This window comes from Caretta caretta, chromosome 3 (genome assembly GCF_965140235.1).
Source record: "Caretta caretta isolate rCarCar2 chromosome 3, rCarCar1.hap1, whole genome shotgun sequence".
NCBI classification, from domain to species: Eukaryota; Metazoa; Chordata; order Testudines; family Cheloniidae; genus Caretta; species Caretta caretta.
This window is the reverse complement of record NC_134208.1, coordinates 22,393,126-22,409,912: the sequence shown is the minus strand read 5'-3', so window position 1 is coordinate 22,409,912 and position 16,787 is coordinate 22,393,126. Positions and strand designations below refer to the sequence as shown.

General features: G+C 42.8%; 1 protein-coding gene across 10 annotated transcripts in view; it reads right to left on the bottom strand.

Annotated features, from left to right (window-relative positions):
- PUM2 (pumilio RNA binding family member 2) overlaps window positions 1–16,386 on the bottom strand; it is a 107,656-nt gene extending 91,270 nt beyond the window's left edge. For 3 of the 10 annotated variants that reach the window (XM_048845575.2, XM_048845574.2, XM_048845584.2), the window contains exon 1: window positions 4,196–4,571. In XM_048845575.2, the coding sequence (XP_048701532.1) occupies window positions 4,196–4,567 (372 nt within the window). In that variant the 5' untranslated portion in view covers window positions 4,568–4,571. Of the gene's footprint in view, window positions 1–4,195; window positions 4,581–16,133; window positions 16,230–16,269 lie in introns of those variants that run through there. The other 7 variants (XM_048845577.2, XM_048845580.2, XM_048845582.2 and 4 more) reach the window with 6 other exon arrangements.
- Between the last annotated feature and the right edge of the window lie 401 nt (window positions 16,387–16,787).

Here is a 16,787-nt window from a genome sequence, read left to right as displayed (position 1 = left end):
TACTCCAACTGGCACCTCACTAAGGCTTTGTGTAATCATTTACATTCTCTTGTTTACAATACTGCTATTTATTGTAAGTATAAGAGGCTTTTGGTAGTCTTTATTGTAATTGCAGTATTTCCTTGGCATTCTTCCACCAAAATTCACTAATGTCTGCTTTGTCTAAGATCTGTGAGGCGTTTGAGACCTCTGAAAAGACCATGTGTCTCTAAACTTTCACACAGTCACTTTCCTCTCAAAACCCCATCTCAGCCTCTATGGCAATATTGCTCAAGCAGGGGACAGTTATAGGCTTACTGCTGGTCACTCACTTCTCAGGTCCTAGAGGATTCTCCACTAAACACAGATAGAATTGATACGAGTTAATGGTAACCACCAATTTACCAGGATGATGCCAAAGGGTAGGTGTCCTCCCCCGACTGCGGGCCCACCCTCTCTTGCTCTACAGTCTTTTTCATGGTTGGGAAAAAGAGACATTGCCATACAAGATCAGAGCAGTGGTCCATCTAGTCCAGTAGCCTGTTTAATGGCCACTAATAATAAATATGTCAGAGGAAAGTGCAAAAAATCCTGTGGTGGGCAATTCTAGAATTAGAGAAGGGAATTTTCTTCCTAATTTTGTCAGTTAGTGGTCTGGATTAAGGACTGAAGCATGAGGGTTTATATCTCTATATATGTTTTAAAAGATTATAATGCTGGATGTTCTGTTTGAATCATACTATGCTCTAGGATTCAACAATATCTTGTGGCAATGAATTTACAGATTTCCTGCGGCCCGTCACAGCTCCCCTCACCTCCAGCCCCCTTAAGCGCATTGCGTCCCTGCTCCTCCACCTACCTCCCAGCGCTTCCTGCCACCAAACATTTGGCAGCACTTAGGACTTTCCAGGGGGGAGGAGCGGGGGTGCAGCATGCTCAGGGGAGGAGGTGGAGAAGAGGCGGGGCCTCATGAAAGAGGTGGAGTGGGGCCGGGGGCTTTTGTATCTTTGTATGAAAAGGTGTCAGTGATGTGGCCCTGGGGCCAATATACTAGACTCCATGTGGCCCTCATGGTGATTTGAGTTTGAGATCCCTGGCGTAGAGAGTACGCTTATAAAGTTTGCGGACAATACCAAGCGGGGGAGGGGGGGGGTTGCAAGTGCTTTGGAGGATAGGATTAATATTCAAAATGATCTGGACAAACTGGAGAAATGGTCTGAAGTAAACAGGATGAAACTCAATACGGACAAATGCAAAGTACTCCACTTAGGAAGGAACAATCAGTTACACATATATAAAATGGGAAATGACTGCCTAGGAAGGAGTACTGCAGAAAGGGATCTGGGAGTCATAGCGGATCACAAGTTAAATATGAGTCAACAGTGTAACGCTGTTGCAAAAAAAGTAAACATTCTGGGATGTATTAAAGTATTGTAAGCAAGACGAGAAGTAATTCTTCTGCTCTACTCCACACTGATTAGGCCTCAACTGGAGTACTGCGTCTAGTTCTGGATGCCACATTTCAGGAAAGATGTGGACAAATTGGAGAAAATCCAGAGAAGAGCAACAAAAATGATTGGAGGTGTAGAAAATATGACCTATGAGGGAAGACCGAAAAAATTGGGTTTGTCTAGTCTGGAGAAGAGGGGACATGATAACAAGAACATAAAAGGTTGTTACAAGGAGGAGAGAGAAAAATTGTTCTTCTTAACCTCTGAAGATAGGACGAGAAGCAATGGGCTTAAATTGCAGCAAGGGCAGTTTACGTTGGACATTAGGAAAAACTTCTTATCAGAGTGGTTAAGCACTGAAATTGCCTAGGGAGGTTGTGGAATCTCCATCATTGGGGATTTTTAAGAGAAGGTTGGACAAACACCTGTGAGGGATGGTCTAGATAATATTTAGCCCTGCCTTGAGTGCAGGGGTTTGGACTAGATGACCTCTCGAGGTCCCTTCCAGTTCTATGATTCTATGAAAATTTCTCCCAAGTTTCCTAGTTTCCATTTCGTATTTTACCTGTAACAGTCTGTGCTCCTTTCTACTGGCTTCACTTGAGCCGGGTTTCCACTCTCTGCAACTTGAACCTTACTGTTTTTATCCATATTGCTTATTTTCTTTCCTTCCTGCTTTCTTTTTTGTTTAGGCATATTCATACCTTCCGTGACTCAGCTACAGTATGCTTAAGTAATCCATACTGAATCTAGGGATTTTAATTTCCTCATTTTGGATTTCAGAGTCATTTTTATTAACATCATTTCTATGCAGTCTCTCTTTGCAAACATGTCAAAACATCCACCCCTTTCATCTCTCACCCAAATGTGCTGATTTTTCCTAACCTATGCATATAGAAAGGAATGGTAATTAAATTCTTTCAAAGTCTGCATATTTTAGCTTTTAGATGTACCAGGTCTGTTGGAACCTCACTCTGAGCACTGGCTCTTTACAAGATGGTAAATATGAATGTAATTCCTGTCTTCACATACCCACCCTAAAGCAACTGTTCTGTGTGCACTGTGGCCCACAAAGAACACTCTGCAACTATTAAAGCATACAGAATAGCACTAGGGAAGTCTATTGATCTGTTCTTTCATGGCAATTTCCTATTTTTCTAGACCATCAAAGAAGGAAAGCAGTGAAAATGGCAGAACACAAAGGAGATATTGCTCATTTATATAGGTTAGAAAAGTATTACTGCTTCCCAGCAATTAAAGGTGAATAAGCAAAAGTAAAATAAACTTCCCCTTTATGGCTCTTTGTAATTTATAAAACAAAACATTTTCAAGAACCAGTTTTTTCTGGAGCTCTTTTTAAAACACACTAGGTATAGGACGTTTACATTTACCGTTCTCTCCTGAACAAGCGTGGCAATACGCTGAAGGACCTAAATAGTTTTATTACACAAAGCTAATCTGAGCTGCAGATCTCTCTGCTCTCCGGATGGGGGAGAAGATATGCCAATTCTTACTTGTCTAAGAATAGCTTAATACATAAATACACACACAGACTATCACCTTGCAAAACTGTAATAAAAATCAATTGGCCTAGGCACACAATCTAGTTGCCCACCATTTACCATGAAGCCAAAGATGATGAGGGGAAAAAAAAAAAAAGACTATTACGTTATCACACATTCAAAATAATTACTTGCCCCAAGTGGGAAAGAAGAATATTGTGAGGGGCTTGATTTATATTTTAGTAATCTATAAAATATAATATTTTATACAATACAAAGAACCAGGTACTGACAAGAGAGGTTTTGCTCTGCAATTAATATTACAGGAAAGAGAAAGAAGGGAGAATAAAAGGGAGGGAGAATAAAAACAAAACCAAGAAATAAAATGACCAGAGAAATTAAGGTAAAGACGAAAAGCAAATGGATGAGAAAAATAACAAAGATAAGAAATTTTACCAACCTAAAAGTTCAGTTGTTGTATTCATTTTCCTACATTTTACTGAATTTTCTTGGAACATATCCCACAACCCCGGGGTTTGGGAAGATAAAGAAATTGCCAGTGAACCTTTTAACTTGCCGAACTCAGATTCATAGGAAAGAACGTTTTGTTTTCTGAATTTCAAGAGTAAATGTTAAACGAGAGAAATTAGAAAGCTGTAGCAGTTACACATTTGGAGCTAGGTGTTTGCTATTTGAAGCTTTGTGGGTAATTAGATTTCATTATCTAAAAAAAAAAGATCAGGTTGTAACCTATTGTATACTGTTAAGTTTAAACAACAGGTACCCCTTGCTTAGTTCTACTACTTACATGTTTATAGTGTTGATGATACAAGTTTTTACCTGCAAGTGTAACAAGTAAGCTTGTGTGCAAGAGCCATGTTACTTTTCATTAGGCCTATTATAATTTGGCCTTTTATCACACTAAAACAGTTGGCTATCATCTGATTTCAGATCTAACAAGTGATACTTGTGTTTCTGGAAAAAAACTAGACACATATTTTGAAAAGTAATGCTTATTTACTTTAACCAACAACTTTTTAATGAACACTTAAAGTATTACAATAGAATAATTATAACTTATATGTAGCCTAATTTAACTGCTCAAACAAAAAACTGAATAGTTTACATTATGGAAAACTATATGCTTTGAAGCTATAATTGATACAGAAAGACTAGCTTAACCCACATATATCTTTCTGAAAGATATGGATTTAAGAAAAAACATAAGAAGTTTTTGAATGAAAAAACAAATAAACTACCTACCGAATGATCTACATGAATGCTATCTCCTGTGGGCCAGCGATGTTTGCTGGAGTAGCCACTCAACTGCTCACCAGCCTGCCTCTGGAAGAAATATCCAACTGTGGCATCATCCTGAGACCGTCCACTGAGGGGTACCTGGACATTGGAAGCACCTGACACTGTAGCTGTAGGGATGGTGTGAGGATTGTTTCCACCTGAACTGGGCCCTGAAGTTCCAGGCCCTGGCCCTGCTGTTCTTCCACCTACTGTTCCAGCTGGGGCAACCCCTATTCCAACCCCACTGGCTTCCTGACCAATGTTCGCATGCATCATTCCTCTTGTCTCCTGCCAGGTCACTTCATTCATACCTAGGAGGACACATGGAATGCTCATTCCACGTAGAAACCTAAAAAGAAAAAGTCTTGATAACATAAAAGGCTTTCCAATGAATGTCTTTAAATACGCAGTTCTTATAATTAGGATTTCAAAAAAATCCAGACTATATAAGAACAGTATTCTCTGTTGAAGATGTTGGCTTAAGCTTTTTCTATTTAATTAATTTAAAGTACTGTTATCAACCTAAGATGGCAGGGTTTTCGGAGACAATACATAGTATGGAGCCAAACTATCCTTGATCAAAATATAATTTCAGATCTTGAATTTAGTTTTTTATAATATCAACTGACACGTACATTCCTTCATATTAGGTCCTATAATTTCTGCTACCAACTTTGTTTTTCATAGCCTACAAACACTTTCACCTAAATAGTATGGAAGGCTAACTCCTAAATCTCAATGCAGATATGTCACAAGTGAAAAATGTTCAGTGTTATTCTGGTTGTAATTTTAATATCAAATTTCATATTAAAAACACCTATGACCAAACTGGCAGTATATTTTGGCCTTTCACTGACCACAATTTTAATCTGAGCCTGAAATCTTTAGTCAGTCTGCCAACTTCCTTTTGAAGAATTTTATTTTTGGTTTGAAATAAGTATAACTGACAACCACACGCTTATTGATGAAAGACTGAAAATACCCATGATGAAGTGGACAAAGTAGCAATCAAAAAGTAGAAAAAATGCATGATCACTTTGCCCCCGCAGAGATTTTGGCAATAAAAACACAGGCGAGTCCATTCTTAGATGTTGGCAACAAAAACAGAGTTCATTCTTAATCTGGTAGAATGGATTCTGGCAATAAAAACAAAGGAGAGTCCATTCTACCAGATTAAGAATGAACTCTGTTTTTGTTGCCAACATCTAAGAATGGATTCGCCTGTGTTTTTATTGCCAAAATATCTGATGGGGGCAAAGTGATCATGCTTTTTTTTGACTTTTTGATTCCTACTTTGTCTATTTCATCAGGCTTATTGTCAATCTTACAGTGAAATTCATAGACCAGGAGCAGTACACAAACTAAGACAAAAATATCCTACAATGTAATAATTTATGGCATCTGCAAAAATGGTCAGAGTTATTTTTATTTTAAAGTACAGTCTGGAAGCTTTACAGTAAGTTTCATACCTTCCATAATCACTTAAGAGGAACAATATAAAACCTGAATGGAAAAAATCATATGCAGAAAGCTCCTCACCCAGTTTTTAAGCGTAAAATTGTATACAAAAAGAGATCACGATCCCTTCTAATTCCTCTATGCATACATATATTTTATTCCCAGCGTTAACACCTCCTCCATGTACAATCATTATCATCAACAAAAAAAAAGATACCATACTGTGGAATTGAGGTTTTTGCTATAACTCTGAATATGCATTGTTTTATTGCCATTGTAAGAAAAAATGCTACTTAGATGTAGTTTTATTATTACAACAATAGCTGTTTACTTCACTGAAATGGCATTTCACAAACATGTTATGAATTCTGAGATTTCTTCAAACTCAACAATATGACAAACCCCCCAATGCAATATTTACAGAACAAAGAATTTTGCAATATATATTCTACTGGAAATATAATCATGCATTAAGAATAATATGCCTAAAAACTATGAATGTGAAATAAAATGTGTAAGTTTTATTTTTCTTAATGAACATTCAAAAAATTCATTTCAAGCAGCTCTGTGCTAAAATATATACTGTGAAAATTTAACGTTTGCATAATATGGCTCCAAGAAACTAAATACATGTGCATAGTAGCCTCTCTTTGAGCCTCAACATCACTTTTTTTTCCTTTTAAAAAACTAGCAGGCTTTAGTCCACTTTAAAGTTTTGTATATGATTTATATATAAATAAAGGAACTAAGTAACCAAATTAAAAAAACTAGTTTGGTACACTTATAATTGAAAAATTTATGCTCATATCAATGTTGGGTGAGCATGCTCACATTTAAAAAGTAGTTTCTGGACTGAGACTTTTTCTGTCAACCTTTATCTCCTTGTTCCCCACTCCCCACACACAAAGAGAAAAAAAATCAACGATTTATGACATATGTAAGCACAAAGAGAGATTTACAATGGAAAAACAAGGCCGGTCAGTGCAGTAATTTGTATATGTCCATTTCTCCAATGCCTTCTCTACACTGGCTAAGTGAGAAGTAATTTAACTTTACCAGAACTGGTCAAATTGTAGATATACAGTTGGGCCTTAATTTACACAGTGGTTGACGTTCTTGAAAAAACACCGTGCCAAAAGAAATCGCTTAAAAAGATACCAAGGGTCTATGGGAAATAAGGGTTTAGGTTCCAGGCTCTTAAGATGTCCTCCCTAATTCATCCAATAGAGGTTTTAAAATTAATTTTTTTTAATGAAATTTAAACTTGCTACTAACCTTCACTGATGTTAAGGATGAACTTGATATGATGATAATGCTGATGTTGTTGAAGTCAGAACTCTGAGGGTAAATCTGAGGAGGATGGGGAGTGTGGAGCAGTGGAGCAGCCAGGGTGGGACACTTGGGTGGGCGGGGAAGCACGAGGAATGGGGTTACAACTAACTGACCGTGCATAACTGAAACTGTGCAAAAAAATACCATGAAAATCGAGGCCTGTACAGTTGGGCCTTGATTTACACAGTGGGTTTTTTTGCATGATTTCAGTTATGCCCAGTCAATTAATTGTGACCCTTTATTTTTGTACATAGTATGGATTCACTTTTACATGGTCTGGCGCAATCACCAAGATGCGCAGGTCAGTGGCGTAGCCAGGACGGGACACTTGGGTGGGCCCAGATTTGGGTGTGTGGCAATGATGGGGGTGGGGGAGGGGAGGCTGCCTCCCCTCACCCCCTCCACAAGGCCGTGCAGGGGGTGATGGACACTCTGGCCAGGGGCCTTGCGACCCCAAGTGGACACCCGGGGAGTGGAATCAGGGCACAGGCATTTACGCCGCTCCATCCGACACTCCTGCCAGGAAGTGGGATTGGGGGCTCGCCTGGCTCCACTCACCTGGCGCTCCAGAAGGGGAGCAGGGTCAAGGGCTCGCCCCGCTCCATCCAGCGCTCCTGCTGGGGAGCGGGGGCTTACTCCATTCAGTCGGCGCTCCTGCCGAGGAACAGGATCGGGGCGTGGGCTAGCCCTGTTCTGCCCACCCAGCGCTCCTGCTGGGGATCAGGGTCAGGGTGTGGAGGCTTACCCCATTCCATCCAGCACTCTTGCTGGGGAGTGGGGTCGTGGAACAGGGGCTTACCTCACTCCACCCACCCAGCATTTTATCCAGGGAGTGAGCAAGACCCCACACCCTGACCCCACTCCCTGGCTGGAGCGCCGGGCGGAGCGGGGCAAGCCCCCGCACCCTGCTCCCCAGGTGCATGCCTGCAGCGATGCAGCCACTGGCCATCGTCCCCACAAGGCTGGCTGGAGGGGGTGAGGGGAGGTGGTCCATCCTTCCTGCCTCCCCTCCCCAATCATGCCCACCCACCCATGTGTCCCGCCCTGGCTATGCTGCCGCTCCACACTCCCTGGCCTCCCCAGATGAGCCCTCGGAGTTCTGACTTCAACAACATCAGCATTATCATATCAAGTTCATCCTTAACATCAGTATAGTAGAAAGTTTAAATTTCACGATCAATTTTTAATTTAAAACCTGTATTGGATAAATTAGGGAGGTCATCTTGTGAGCCTGGAATCTAAAACACTTATTTCCCATGGACCCTTGGTATCTTTTAAAGGGATTTCTATTGGCACGGTGTTTTTTCAAGAATGTAACCACCGTGTAAACTGAGGCCAGACTGTATTTGGAATCATTTGATGAAATTGTCAAAATTTTTAACAGACTACCAACTCCGATTTGTAAGGAAAAATCATATATGTTGATTAAAATATATCTATGCTACAATACGTGATATTAATATGATGATCTATATTTAAGGCCCTACCAAATTCAGTGCATTTTGGTCAATTTCACAGTCATAGAATTTGAAAAATACTAAATGTCATGATTTCAGCTATTTAAATCTGAAATGTCACAGTGTTGTAATTGTAGGGGCCGAACCCAAAATGAAGTTGTGGGGGGTTTGCAAGTTTAGAATCATAGAATCATAGAATATCAGGGCTGGAAGGGACCTCAGGAGGTCATCTAGTCCAGCCCCCTGCTCAAAGCAGGACCAATCCCCAATTAAATCATCGCAGCCAGGGCTTTCTCAAGCATGACCTTAAACTTCTAAGGAAGGAGATTCCACCTCCCTAGGAAACGCATTCCAGTGTTTCACCACCCTCCTAGTGAAAAAGTTTTTCCTAATATCCAACCTAAACCTCCCCCACTGCAACTTGAGACCATTACTCCTTGTTCTGTCATCTGCTACCACTGAGAAGAGTCTTTGGAACCCCCTTTCAGGTAGTTGAAAGCAGCTATCAACCCCCCCCCCCATTCTTCTCTTCCGCAGACTAAACAATCCCAGTTCCCTCAGCCTCTCCTCATAAGTCATGTGTTCCATGACTAATAATTTTTGTTGCCCTCCACTGGACGCATTCCAATTTTCCCACATCCTTCTTGTAGTGTGGGGCCCAAAACTGGACACAGTACTCCAGATGAGGCCTCACCAACGTCGAATAGAGGGGAACGATCACATCCCTCGATCTGCTGGCAATACCCCTACATATACATCTCAAAATGCCATTGGCCTTCTTGGCAGCAAAGGCACACTGACTCATATCCAGCTTCTCGTCCACTGTAACCCCTAGGTCCTTTTCTGCAGAACTGCTGCCGAGCCATTCGGTCCCTAGTCTGTAGCGGTGCATGGGATTCTTCCATCCCAAGTGCAGGACTCTGCACTTGTCCTTGTTGAACCTCATCAGATTTCTTTCAGCCCAATCCTCTAATTTGTCTAAGTCCCTCTGTATCCTATCCCTACCCTCCAGCATATCTACCTCTCCTCCCAGTTTAATGTCATCTGCAAACTTGCTGAGAGTGCAATCCACACCATCCTCCAGATCATTAATGAAGATATTGAACAAAACTGGCCTGAGGACTGACCCTTGGGGCACTCCACTTGATACCGACTGCCAACTAGACATGGAGCCATTGATCACTACCTGTTGAGACCGACGATCTACACAGCTTTCTATCCACCTTGTAGTCCATTCATCTAGCCCATACTTCTTTAACTTGCTGGCAAGAATACTGCGGGAGACAGTGTCAAAAGCTTTGTTAAAGTCAAGGAACAACATGTCCACCGCTTTCCCCTCATCCACAGAGCCAGTTATCTCATCATAGAAGGCAATTAGATTAGTCAGGCAGGACTTGCCCTTGGTGAATCCATGCTGACTGTTCCTGATCACTTTCCTCTCCTCTAAGTGCTTCAGAATTGATTCCTTGAGGACCTGCTCCGTGATTTTTCCAGGGACTCAGGTGAGGCTGACTGGCCTGTAGTTCCCAGGATCCTCCTCCTTCCCTTTTTTAAAGATGGGCACTACATGAGCCTTTTTCCAGTTGTTCAGGACCTTCCCCGATTGTCATGAGTTTTCAAAGATAATGGGCAATGGCTCTGCAATCACATCTGCCAACTCCTTTAGCACTCTCGGATGCAGCGCATCCGGCCCCATGGACTTGTGCTCGTCCAGATTTTCTAAAATAGTCCCGAACCACTTCTTTCTTCAGAGGGCTGGCCATCTCCTCCCCATGCTGTGCTGCCCAGTGCAGTAGTCTGGGAGCTGACCTTGTTCGTGAAGACAGAGGCAAAAAAAGCATTGAGTGCATTAGCTTTTTCCACATCCTCTGTCACTAGGTTGCCTCCCTCATTCAGGAAGGGGCCCACACTTTCCTTGACTTTCTTCTTGTTGCTAACATACCTGAAGAAACCCTTCTCGTTACTCTTAACATCTCTTGCTAGCTGCAACTCCAGGTGTGATTTGGCCTTCCTGATTTCACTCCTGCATGCCCGAGCAATATTTTTATACTCTTCCCTGGTCATTTGTCCAATCTTCCACTTCTTGGAAGCTTCTTTTTTGTGTTTAAGATCAGCAAGGATTTCACTGTTAAGCCAAGCTGGTCGCCTGCCATATTTACTATTCTTTCTACACATCGGTATGGTTTGTCCCTGTAACCTCAATAAGGATTCTTTAAAATACAGCCAGCTCTCCTGGACTCCTTTCCCCCTCATGTTATTCTCCCAGGGGATCTTGCCCATCAGTTCCCTGATGAAGTCAGAGTCTGCTTTTCTGAAGTCCAGGGTCCGTATTCTGCTGCACTCCTTTCTTCCCTGTGTCAGGATCCTGAACTCAACCGTCTCATCGTCACTGCCTCACAGGTTCCCATCCACTTTTGCTTCCCCTACTAGTTCTTCCCGGTTTGTGAGCAGCAGGTCAAGAAGAGCTCTGCCCCTAGTTGGTTCCTCCAGCACTTGCACCAGGAAATTGTCCCCTACACTTTCCAAAAACTTCCTGGATTGTCTGTGCACCGCTGTATTGCTCTCCCAGCAGATATCAGGGTGATTGAAGTCTCCCATGAGAACCAGGGCCTGCGATCTAGTAACTTCCGTTAGTTGCTGGAAGAAAGCCTCGTCCATCTCATCCCCCTGGTCCGATGGTCTACAGCAGACTCCCACCATGACATCACCGTTGTTGGTCACACTCTAAACTTAATCCAGAGACTCTCAGGTTTTTCTGAAGTTTCTTACTTGAGCTCTGAGCAGTCACACTTGCTCCCTTACATACAATGCAACTCCCCCACCTTTTCTGTGCTGCCTGTCCTTCCTGAACAGTTTCTATCCATCCATGACAGTACTCCAGTCATGTGAGTCATACCACCAAGTCTCAGTTATTCCAATCACATCATAATTCCTTGACTGTGCCAGGACTTCCAGTTCTCCCTGCTTGTTTCCCAGGCTTCTTGCATTTGTGTATAGGCACTAGAGATAACTCACTGATCGTCCCTCTTTCTCAGTATGAGGCAGGAGCCCTCCCCTCTCATGCGCTCCTGCTTGTGCTTCCTCCTGGTATCCCACTTCCCCACTTACTTCAGGGCTTTGGTCTCCTTCCCCCAGTGAACCTAGTTTAAAGCCCTCCTCACTAGGTTAGGCAGCCTGCTTATGAAGATGCTCTTCCCTCTCTTCGTTAGGTGGAGCCCGTCTCTGCTATCCTTATTTCTGCGCTGCTGCAGGCGGTGGTGCTGCCTTCAGAGCTGGGCAGCTGGAGAGCTGTGACTGCTGGCTGCGAGCCCTGCTCTGAAGGCAGAGCCACGGCAAGCAGCAGCATGGAAGTAAGGAAGGCAGGGTATGGTATTGCCACCCTTACTTCTGCACTGCTGCTGGCTGAGCACTGTCTTCAGAGCTAGGTGCCTAGCCAACAGCTGCCACTCTCCAGACACCCCGTTCTGAAGACAGTGCAGAAGTAAGGGTGGCAGTACCCTCTAAAATAACCTTGCGATACCCCTGCAACTCCCTTTGGGTCAGGACCCCCATTTGATAAATGTTGGTCTCCCCCATGAAATCTGTATAGTATAGGGTAAGAGCACACAAAAGACCAGATTTCACGGTCTGTGATGTGGTTTTCTGGAAGGATCCTACCAAATTCACGGCCAATCTATATTGAACAGTGAGCATGTCCAAGTCACAATATTTTGTTTTGGACATATTCTTGCAAATTCTATTTGATAAGAGTCCTGCACATATCTATGGATTCAATAATTTTGCAGCTGCTGCATTTCAGAGAGCTTTATATTCCTCTCTCAACACCCAGGATGGTCATCTCGTAACTGTTACAGGGCCATGTCTCCAACATGTACAAATTAGCTCTCCGAGAGTCACTTCCAGAATGGATAATTCATCAGGGCCTAAAAATAAACTGACAGATAACAAAATGGACACCTTAATGATACTTCTACAGGTAAGACCTGGTTTTGGTTCACCAACTAGATATCTCACACTCCAGACTGGGAAATACTGCCAAATGAGCTAGAAGTACTGCTGACAAATTCTGAAGGGGATAAACAAAGCCCCCCTGAAAATAAAAAAGTCTCAGCAATATGCAAGCTATTAGCAGAAAGATTTTATACATACCTATTTGAAATCACACAAACACTTAGAACCTGAGTAAACGCTAAGTGATCTGAAGGTGTTTTTATACACATACAGCTGTACAGTATTTCTACTATATTACTACAAAGTGGCTTGAAACATTGTTATTAAAGGCACTATGCAAACTTAACTTCTTGTTACAGGAGGAGAAAAAAAGCCTTTCAGTGACGGACTTCTTATTCCATTTCACAGAGCTTGGGTATTGGCTTAGTGACAATGCTGGAACGGTTCCACTGTGTGGAGTAAGCAAGAAAATAGTTGTGTTATGGGTGGAAAAACTTCACCCTGGATGAGGGAAGTATTTTTCAACTAAATTTTTTAGAAAGAGAACAGAAGCAGGAAGAGCAACTAATATATCTCATGCCTGTGAACACAGCTTATACAACCTAACTAGTATCTACATGACCTACCCATCACACTTTTATAAGGTCACTTTAGTAGTTTTTATTTAGAAATGAAAGGTCTATTTTCTTCCCCTAAGAAAATGCTGAGTGCCAATATCTTTGTTACATTTAAAAAGTGATATTGCAGACTTCCTCACCCCCCCATACCTCAGCATTAACATCAAGAATAATATTTAGGAATTTTTACTGCAATCAAGAATGACACTCTACATAATCCTGTACACCAGAAAGAAAGCATCAATGTATGTGAATAGGAATAATGAAAGTTAATCATTGCCCATCTAACAACTTATGTTCTTAAGAAGGGCCATACAGGGTCAGACCAATGGTTCACTCATAGCCCAGTATCCCGTCTTCTGACAGTGGCCAGTGCCAGACACTTCAGAGAAAAAGTAATCCATCCCAGGTCATCCAGCCCCAGCTTTTGGGATCTCTTAACATTTCAGAAACAACTGTACAAAGCAGAGACTCGAATTCTCAAGATAAAGCATTTTAGAAAGTTCTGTACACACAAATTATTAGTACACACATACATGCACACCTAGACAAGGGGAAAACTGGACAAGAGTAAAACAGGAAAAATGCTACTAAGTTAGTTTGAAAAACCTGGGAATGAGTCTAACTCCCTGCTAATGCTGTCCCACAATATGTACAGAATCTCTCACACACAACTAAACAAATGGGAATGAAGTTACTTATTGTTTAATATACTACAATCGGGCAATAAACACCAATCTTAAATATATATTGCAACCCTACATTAAAACTGATTTTTCCCCTAAGACAAGGAAAAATGATCTTTTCTCTCTACCAATGAAAATGTATTAGCTATAATAGATTTCACTGCAGCTACCATTTAAGGGAAGTCAATTACACTCTTCCTGGTCAAACCCCTCCAAATTTTTGCACTACTGATAAACATCACAATGGATAACTATTTCTCACTTTTGATTACTGTAATTGCCTAGCCACCATTCTATTGCTTCCCTCCCCACAAAAAAACAGACAGAAAAATGATAAAGATTAAAATAGCACGTGTATACACATACATGATATTCATGCAATAAATTGAAGAACCATGCGATAAAACTGCATTTATCAAGCACCTCCTTACCTGCATTTGCCCATTAGGTCTATCTCCTCTGGGACTACCTCTAACTTTCCAAACCCTTGAGCATCTTCAAGCAGCTGCCAGATGCTTTGTTTAAAAAACAAAACAAATAAAAACTGCCACAAAATTCAATCTTCCCCAATTCTAATTTCCTCACCACCTTCCCCTACCAAAAAAATATTTACAGTGGTACAATATTCAGTCACGGACCAATGAAAGGTTGAAGATCCAACACCTCTTTATACCATTGCAAAAATGAGATCCAGCTTTCCAACAATATGCACAATACCTGTTTCTAAACCAACGAAGATCCTGAAGTATATAGGCATTAAAACCCTCCAGACATCAAAATTAGCAGCACTATATGTGTGTGCGTGTGTGTATATATATAGATAGATAGGCAGGCAGGCATTTTAGGTATATTTACAGATTTCAAGAATGTATTTGTTTTCATTTTCCTCTCCCTCCAACGCCTACATAGTTTGAATCATCATAATTAAAGGAGCCCGACTATTCAGTTGTGGGACAAAAAGGACCATGAATAAAATAATTAGGGGACACATTTCCAAAAACCATTTCTATTAATATGTAACATATAGAGAATGTACAAATGTTTGGTATAAAGGTTTTATGGGCACTCATTTGCAATGATATATAAAACTCATGAATGCCTTTATCACTTGGTAGTAATGACGCACCCCAAACTCACTTGATAAAACCTCTAAACCACACCACCATGTAAAATACAATACTTTTTTAGTGTTTTGACATTGTGCTTGCTTTGTACACAATGCTTAGTACACCAGATGAGTATAAAATGCTCAACATGTATCACTTTACTTTCACAGAATTAAAGACACAGTTTAAAGTGAAGTGCACACAAAACTTCATAGCAACAAAGCCCAAAAATCTCTTGTATAACTATTAAAACATTTTTTAAATTATCTGCAATAATCAAATAAAAATGTGATCTGCTCTGCATTTAGTTGTATTGTGACAATGGTTATATTTTGCAATAATGTTTTCTCTGATTTTGTGTGTGCAGATAGAGATATATTAAAGAAAAAATAAAATCCAACATTTAATTGTGTGGCATCAACTATAAAATGTGCATTTAGTATTCCTACCTACCCTCATGGCTCTACAAAAAAAAAGACTTAGATATCCTTAGTAACCAGGTGAAATATAATAACCTGTAATACACAGGAGATCAGCCTAAATGATCTAAGGGTCTGGCCTTAAACTCAATGAAAGCAATGAAAAACCCTTGCTCACATTTCCAAAACGTTTCCTGTGTCTTGATCTCAGTTGTGCCCTTCAGTGAGAATTGCTATCCCAATTCCTTGCCACCCTTCCCCTCCCCACCACAGATCTGTTTTTCAGGGATGAATTCATCTCTTTCATCTAAATCCCATCACATCCCTCGGCGTAAACTCCTCTCCAAGTCTTTCCTCCCTCCTCACCCAAAGCGTAGTAAGCTCCCGCACCAAACGGGTGCGTGCTGTTAGCATTCTTAAGGTGCTTTAAGGGTCACACGGAAGTCCCCACCCCACAACACTCTCCCAACCACAACATACACTTCCCCTCCAGAATGTCCCTTCCCCTCCTTCTCCCAGACAGTCCCTCCCCGAGCCCCCGGCCACACACCCCTTCCTTCCTACACCCTCCTTTCCCCAGGCTGCCCCTCCCCCATATAAACCCCTTTCCCCCAGGCTGCCCCTCCCCCATATACACCCCCGCTTCGTTCCCCCCACCCCTCCGCTCCCTCCCCACGCCTTTGTGCTGCTCCCTACAGGGCCCAAGCTGAGCGGCACAAAGGCAGAGGAAAGGGCAGCCACCATCGACCAGGCCCCGACCAGCCGGGTTACCAGCCACAACATGGCCCCCGAGGCCCGAGACAAAAGGGGGCTCCGTCCGCCCCCCCCGCCGCCGCCGCCGCCTCCTCGACTAGCCCGGCCCCAGGAGATACTCACGGGCTGGCTGGCGGCGCTGCTGCCTGCAACGGAGCCGGACAGGGCCCTGGAACACCCCTGTCCCCGCCGCCCGCCCCCACCTCCGGGTCTCGCCTTCCTCCCCTCCCCCCCACCACCTCAGCCGCCAGAGACTCACAACAACATGGCGAGAGAGACCCACACACACTCAGAGCAGCAACCCCCACTGCGCAGGCGCGCTGTGGCCGGGGCGGAGGCGGAGCGAGCAGCAGGAACCCGCGAGTCCCTTCCGCCGCGCGCCAATCACCGGCGTTGGCGCGGCGTCTGCGCGCGCTTTGATGTGCCCTCCCAGCGGCCCCGCGCGAGGGGAGGGGAGGGGAGGGGAGGGGAGAGGGGCGGTCGACGCGGTAGCGGCGTTCCAAACGCGGAACTCCGGGCACCTCATTGTTCCATCCTTCTGCACAGCGTGCGATGGGACGATGCTTTAGGGCCTGATCCAGCTCCCGCTGGAGTCCACGGGTAGTGATGTAAGTAGCTATTGAAAGAAAGACGTTAATTACAGTAATAATAATAATAATGAAAACCCCCCACCTCACCAAACAAGACTAGGCTGTGCTACAGGGGTGAATCCCTGTCATGCAACTGGCGTAGAGGTTAAGCCAACTTTGATGGGCCAGTCCTCAAATAATTCTGAAA